Source organism: Lucilia cuprina, chromosome 5 (assembly GCF_022045245.1).
Source record: "Lucilia cuprina isolate Lc7/37 chromosome 5, ASM2204524v1, whole genome shotgun sequence".
Classification (NCBI taxonomy): domain Eukaryota; kingdom Metazoa; phylum Arthropoda; class Insecta; order Diptera; family Calliphoridae; genus Lucilia; species Lucilia cuprina.
Window position 1 is genome coordinate 50,894,113 of NC_060953.1, and position 7,991 is coordinate 50,902,103.

Genomic DNA, 7,991 nt, shown 5'->3' on the forward strand with positions numbered 1-7,991 from the left:
AACTAGAACTGAACTAAAACTAAACTAGAACTGAACTAGAACTGAACTAGAACTGAACTAGAACTGAACTAGAACTGAACTAGAACTGAACTAGAACTGAACTAGAACCGTACTAGAACTGAACTAACCAGAAATGAACTAATACAGTAAAATCAAAATATGTTTACATATAATTCATAAATCTAAAAATGTGCTTTCCTTTTGTGATTTTCTCAAAATTTAAATTAAATCTTTCTTTAAAATACTAATAACCCAATTTTCTAACGAATAATTTTTTTTTAAGTTACAAAAACAAAGATTTTTTGAAAATTTCTAAATTTTTGTTTGCTTGTTTTTTGTATTTACCTTAAAGATGAACGTATCCTTGGAAGAAATCTCTTGTATTTCAAAATATTCATCCCAATCTGCTTCACTGCATACAACACAACGATCCAAATACAATGGCTCACGTATCAATGTATAACGTCCGCACTTCTCCTTGACCACCAACAATGAAGCTTCTCGTATTCCGGTATGTTTGGGAAAATTCAGTTTATCTGACATGACTTTTTCTGCTTTATAATTGGTACTTGGCTGCATGTGCAAGAGATTGTGTATGTTGAGGTTGTGGGTGGGTTGGTTTGGTTAAAACGTTCCGTTTGTTGGTAGATCGGTTGATTGGTGAATATGCAATAGATTTGTAGTTTTTTTCCATCCAATGTTTTCAGGCAGGATGTACAAGTGTTGATAAAATATAAAAGAAGTTTAAAAAGACAGAAAAAAACAGAAATAAAAAAATTGCAATGATAACAAAAGATTGAAAATGTTGTCAAACTGTAAAACAAAAAAGGATACGTGTGTGTTTGGTTTAGTTAAAAGAGTTTCTGCAAATTTTATTTTCGTATGAGTGTGTATTTCGCTTTCAATTTGTTTGATTCATTTTATTATTGTTGCTATGAGTTTCTCAGATAAATGCTAGTGTTCAATTTTATGTGTTGAACAAGCATGAACGCCTTTTTTAAATACACTAGATACCAGTTTTGTTTAAAAAATCTATTCAAAATGTATTATCCGTGTACATAGTACATATATACATACGTATGCTTATGTAAGGATGTATGTGTAAGGATGTGATAAAAATCACACGTTATATATTAACCTAGTTAGCTAAATGGACATTTAAATTTTATTTCATGGAATAGTAGGCCAACGCATTTTACATAGATATGTTTAATGGTTCATTATAGTTCCGATATTGTTCAGATCTAGTTCAGTTCTAGTTCAGTTCTAGTTCAGTTCTAGTTAAGTTCTAGTTCAGTTCTAGTTCAGTTATAGTTCAGTTCTAGTTCAGTTGTAGTTCAGTTGTAGTTCAGTTGTAGTTCAGTTGTAGTTCAGTTGTAGTTCAGTTGTAGTTCAGTTGTAGTTCAGTTGTAGTTCAGTTGTAGTTCAGTTCTAGTTAAGTTCTAGTTCAGTTCTAATTCAGTTCTAGTTCAGTTCTAGTTCAGTTGTAGTTCAGTTCTAGTTTAGTTCTAGTTAAGTTCTAGTTCAGTTATAGTTCAGTTCTAGTTCAGTTCTAGTTAAGTTCTAGTTCAGTTCTAATTCAGTTCTAGTTCAGTTCTAGTTCAGTTGTAGTTCAGTTGTAGTTCGGTTCTAGTTCAGTTGTAGTTCAGTTCTAGTTCAGTTGTAGTTTAGTTGTAGTTCAGTTGTAGTTCAGTTGTAGTTCAGTTGTAGTTCAGTTGTAGTTCAGTTCTAGTTCAGTTCTAATTCAGTTCTAGTTCAGTTCTAGTTCAGTTGTAGTTCAGTTGTAGTTCGGTTCTAGTTCAGTTGTAGTTCAGTTCTAGTTCAGTTCTAGTTCAGTTCTAGTTCAGTTCTAGTTCAGTTCTAGTTCAGTTCTAGTTCAGTTCTAGTTCAGTTCTAGTTCAGTTCTAGTTCAGTTCTAGTTCAGTTCTAGTTCAGTTCTAGTTCAGTTCTAGTTCAGTTCTAGTTCAGTTCTAGTTCAGTTCTAGTTCAGTTCTAGTTCAGTTCTAGTTCAGTTCTAGTTCAGTTCTAGTTCAGTTCTAGTTCAGTTCTAGTTCAGTTCTAGTTCAGTTCTAGTTCAGTTCTAGTTCAGTTCTATTTCACTTCTAGTTGAGTTCTAGTTCAGTTCTAGTTCAGTTCTAGTTTTATTGAGAACTTTTGGTATAAAATTCACATTTTTATTGAAACTTAAACTATTGTGAAACATTAATATTTTGCATTTCATGCTTAATGTTTGAAATAATTAGAATTATATGTAAGATAAAATCAGTACACATTTCAAACTTAAAAAATATAATAAATATTTTTATTTATGTGCAGTTATTAAAATCTGTTTCAACCAAATGGGAAGTGAGACCAATAAAAATGTATACATATTTTTCCTAAAATTTACTTCAAAATATATACGTTTCAATAAACTATTGAATGAATGTAAAATAAAACAAACTAAAATTAAATACTACTCCATATGTCCTTCAAAAGCTTGTATGTAAACTATAGTTTTGTATACAACTGGAAAACAAAAAAATCCTCAAATACACATTTTCAAGTACCATTTAGTTAAAGTGCTCTAATGCCCAATAGTGGTAAAAATTATTGAATTCTATGGTTATTTGTGTAAGCATGAGAACACGAATGAGTAGATCTTTGTTGTTGTTGTGATGTTGAAACAAAAACTGAATTGTGTTTTCGAGCTGTGGTAGTCATTAGTACAATATATACATATATACAAACTCTTATTCAAAATGTACTAAATGTAGAAGAGTACAAGTGTTATTGAATGGTGCATATGATACATATAAGATATTAGAGATTTTTTTTGTATTGTTTGTCAAGTAGATTTTTTTACCTTTCCATTTGTTACCAGTAGAGCATTTACTGTTGTCAGCTTAATGGTGCGAGCCTTTTTCCAATTGCTATCTGTGGGTTGGGTGTAGAGCAATTTGCCTTCCATGACAAAACGCACTTCATCGTGATTCCATTCGAGCACATCTATGGCCATTTTACGTAGCTTTATGTTTATCATATCAATTTCACAGGAAGCACGTCGATTGGGACTCGATGAAGAGATACGACGCCAGAGTTTTGTTGGTACATCTTTTGCTTCCTGATTGATATGATTCAAGTGTAATTCAATTTTTTCTTGTGCCTGCTTAAGTTGATCACGTCCTTCCAGATGTGCTGGTGTGACTTTATATAAACGAGCCAAAAGTAAAGGATATTTGGTGACACGTTGAACGGGTACCTGTTTAAAGGTGGAAACGGAAACATAAAATTAAAATGCAAAAGTATGAGAATAAGATAAATTAAATAAAAATATTAGAAAATATATTCTTTCAATAAAACAATTTTATGAAATTAATGATTAATCTAGTTTATAAATTGTTAAAAAATCTTTATAACTTACCATTAAAAATGAATTTAAATTCATTCTTCTTAAAACGGCATTCTCCATTTGTGACACTTTCAGAAAAATGCGCAATAATTCCTTTTCCTTTTCAAGATTTGCCAGCAAAAGACTGGCCCCCGCTTGACGCACACAATAGCTTTCGAAGGCATGCAACATTTGTGTGGATTCCAAGAATATTTTACCAATATTTACAGTCAATAAGTCATCATCACCCTGCTCCAGAGCGATATCAAGGGCATCACGCATACGTTCGGCAAGAGTTTGATTGTTCTCGAGCAATTCTTCGGTATTCAAGAAGATTGCAGAGAGTTGCTCTTGTGTTAGGAGACCGGCCACCAACATGGGATGACAAAATTCTTCTAAAATAATCTGAAGATCACGACCATATTTCTCTTCGGTCTCAACAACTTCGGTAATGATTTCTTTGCGTTCGACACGCTTTTTACCACATTTACGACAAACTAAAGGTGCAAAAATATGGCCATTTTCACCGATCTGAGTTTCGACGGGACCATCACAATCTTCACATAAGTGTATGGGACTGGAGCGTGTCTGAGAGGAGTGTTGGTGTGAAATTGGCGAGGAGGAATTTGAAGTGGGTGAGGGGGAAGAGGATATGGTGGGATTTAAAAATTTACTACGAGACGATTTACTGGTTTCGGAACCCACACCAGAATCATTACGTTCTATATCACTGGTAGCTTGTTTGTTGCGTAGTAGCATGAAGTTGTTTGAAGTGGGCGGTGACAACGAGCTCATGGTACTTTGGTTGTCATCTGAAGAATCACTCATTATTGATGATCTGGAACTAATGGTATCTATTCTCTTAAGTTTGTTTAATTTACCCAAATCGCTTAGAGTGTCTGTGGATTCTTCTTCTATGATAATGGGGTTAGAGCAATTGAGAGGATAATCAAAGGGCTCTTCTTTTACCAGACCTCTCTCTTTGGCATCTACTAAATAAGAGAGTATATCATACTTGGACGCTCCTTCAAATATAGATCTGGCCGATTTCTTTTCCAATTCGGGATCATTGAGAGGAGGAGCGGTTAAAGGCAACGGTGGCGGCACATCTGAAATTTCTTCATATATTGGATCTATATTATGTCTAATGGATTCATATTGATGTTCATCGTTTGTCATATCTTCGATATTTGTGGAGAGCTCAATCTCCTGCAATGTGGCATCTACCAGCATTTGATAGAACTTGGTTTTGGTTTCTGGAGAAGGTATATCATCTTCCATTATAGAGTTGATATCACTCGAACAACTTTGGTAGCAATCAGATTCGTTGGCTTCAAACTCGAACAATTCGTAGTTGTGAGCTGAGGCAAAACTATTGGCTGAACTTATGCTACCACGATTTGATAAACGTTCTTCATCCTTAGAGGGCACATTAAGCAAGTTCGAGTTGCAGTTGGCTTCTTTGTTGGAAGAGTTACGCTCTTCTTGTATACGTTTTAGAGATAAATCAATCAGACGATTCATATCATCATTATCTTTGGTACCAGTCATATCTAGAGAACTTCTGGACTCTTGCAAACGTTTGAGAGAGTTCTCTATTAATTCGGCTACTGTATCTGTTTCTAAGCCTTCAGCCACCTGTTGTAACATGGGATCTTCTAACAGTTTACCTATAAAAGTAGTTGATGATGACGAATCAGTGGCTTTATTCGAGGTGCTGGCCACGACATTACTACTACTGCTGCTGCTACTTGTGACAGATGTTTCTAAAATATCCGAATGTCTCTCCTTCATTTTCTTTGATCTCTTGGCATCTTTTTGGGTATCAGTTTCCCTTAGTTTACAAATATGAGGTACCAAATTACGTTTTACCGCCTCTACGGGATTTCTTAAGATTTTCAACAACTCCGTTTCATGAGGCAACCATTCATCTGTATCTTCCTCCTCTGGCAGCTGCTCATTTATCATCGTAGACGAGATCTTAGATTCGTTGGCTAAAGGTTTTTCCTTTTCGTAGTCTAAACGTATTAAAGTTTTTCCTCTCTTCGAGGTGTTTCCTGTATTGCTGGCACTTGAAGCTGAAGAACAAGAACTTGTTATGGAACTCGTTGACGTTGAAGAGGTTGATGAAGCAGATCTTTGCAAGTTTATATCTATAGTACCACGTATTGGTATTATAGCACGTATACTACCTGTGGCTGATGAGGTCTTAGCTTGTATCTTCAACAGATTATTTAACTGATTGTGATGTTGTATTAGTTCATCCTCGGAGCTGCGAGGACTACTTACATTTATGGTTACCGTATTATAAGTATTTGTCACTCTTAAGCCTTGTAAATCGTTGTCAGTTTTGGTCGAACCATCTGTTACCACCACAGAGGATTGATAGAGTGGTGTACAGGAGTCATCACAGCTTAAATTCATGGTGCTATAACAATCATCACCATTTATTAAAATTGAAGTTTTCTTTTGGCCATATTCGTTGGAGGCATTTAATGTACTCAAATCTGTAACACTGTAGTGTGAAGAGTTGGAAAACGGCGAGGAGTGGGGCATGCAGGTGAAATTGTTGCATGTTGAATTTGGTGTGTTGGGTGTTCTAGGTGTCTGAGGTGAGTGTGGATAAGCATCGTTATTATCTGTGTGGGAAATTTTCAAACGATGTACTTCAGAGGAATTTTTATTAAATGGAGCAACTCTAACAACAGTTCGTTGCTGTTGTTTATTATTGCCGTTTACTGCTGGTAATATTTTCTGTTGTTCTTGGCTTTTATCTAAAGGGGAAGACAACGTTGATTGTGATGATAAATCCGTTGTGGTTTTTTCACTATTTGTCATTTCTGTAGAGGTTTTTGTAGTGCCAACCATTTGTTGCTGTTTTATCGTTTTGTCTTCGATTAAAGTAACTTCATTGATTTCTTTACAAAATATCGTATTGTTTGCTGTTGTTATTGTTAACTTTTGTTCTTGTTGCTGCTGTTTACGGATCTCTAATCCGTTAACATTTTGTTGCTGTTGTAGAAAACTATCCACTGCATCTGTTGCCAAGGTAATGGAGGAGGAATTAGTTGACTCTTTCGAGTCCACAGCCTTAGGCAATGAATTACTCAATGAAGTTGTTGTCGTGGCCATTGCATTAGCCATATCCACTGCAGTTGTAGTTGATTGCATTGGTGGTGGAGTTTGTGGCATTGAAGACGACGCCGATGATGGAGGCGGCGGTGGTGGTTCTCTAGGTCTTCCTATAGGACCCAAACTAAATAAATCCCTTGTATCGTTGCGGTTGTAACGGTTGCGCAATGCCATTGTATCATGAAAATGCAATGAAGTTTTGTTACCATTACCACCTCTTACACTCGCCACACTGTGTCTAACTGTAACCAAACCAGCACAATCAGCACTTTTGCTGTCATTTATATTATTTGGTATATTTTCTATGTCCTTTAAGCTATTCCTGGTATTTGGAATAATATTTTCGTTACTGCCACTGCTGCCACCATTATCAACATGTGCAGTGTTGTGGTGCAATTGTTGGTCTTTCTTCTTTTTGTTGTTGCTGTTGTTGTTGCTATTGTGATATGTCGACGTTGTTCTCATTGTTGGTGCTGTAGTTGTTGGTTGCCTTTCACTTTGTGAACGTCTGATGGGATTTCGTGATTGTGTCTCTTTTGTTGATATTTTTCTATTTTTACTACTGCCACTAGTGCTGTTAGTCGTAGTGCTACAACTACTACTGACATTGCTACTACTACTACTATCAGCAACTGCCGCAAGTGCTTGCATATCCTTTTTAGTTTTCTTCGTACATTTTTGTTGCTTATGCTGTTTGGTTTTAGCATCATCATCATAATCGCTTGTTGTTGACTTTTTAGCTCCTGAAAATAAATACAACAGCACTCAATAAGTACGTCATGTTAACTTAGTATATGTATGGAGGTTAACTAGTAAATTATTACAATATACATACATACACACACACACACAACACATACAAACTATGCGAATAGTGTTGATATTGTTGAAATATAAGTGTCATTTAAATGCAATTTTCTTTGCTTTTACATTACCAAAATAGCAACAACTACAACAAAAATTTAGTACTTAGAGGTCTTAGAAAATTGAAATGTAACACTATAACTTTTACTAAAAAATAAAATTTGATTTTATAAATGCATATAAAAATATAAAGTGCTGAAAGTTAAATAAAAATTTTGAAAATAATACCATTTTAATCTAATCTATACAAGATAAGCAAATTCGATCCTTTCAAACAAATTTAATGTTTTTGATTATTTTTCTTCAACAAATTTATTTTTTTTTAGCAAAAACCCAATTTTTTAACAAAATTTAATTTTTGAATCAAAAATTTTTTTTGCGAAATAGTAAATTTTTCACTAACAATCCAATTTTTAGATTTATCGTTTAGAATGCGAATTTTTTAAAAATATCATAAATATTTTATTAAAAAATATTTTGAACTGAATTAGTGCTGAAATAGAACTGAACTGGAACTGAACTAGAACTGAACTAGAACTGAACTAGAACTGAACTAGAACTGAACTAGAACTGAACTAGAACTGAACTAGAACTGAACTAGATCTGAACTAGAACTGAACTAGAA

At 34.4% G+C, this 7,991-nt stretch overlaps 1 protein-coding gene across 1 annotated transcript in view; it reads right to left on the reverse strand.

The window, feature by feature from the left end:
• Positions 1–292: 292 nt before the first annotated feature.
• The window catches only part of LOC111687480 (probable serine/threonine-protein kinase DDB_G0282963), a 17,600-nt gene continuing 9,901 nt past the window's right edge, over positions 293–7,991 (reverse strand). Inside the window, exons 3-5 of the mRNA XM_046953344.1 lie at positions 3,404–7,245; positions 2,846–3,241; positions 293–573 (exon numbers count right to left, since the gene is read on the reverse strand). Of these exons, the coding sequence (XP_046809300.1) occupies positions 313–573; positions 2,846–3,241; positions 3,404–7,245 (4,499 nt within the window). The 3' untranslated portion in view covers positions 293–312. The remainder of the gene's footprint in view (positions 574–2,845; positions 3,242–3,403; positions 7,246–7,991) is intronic.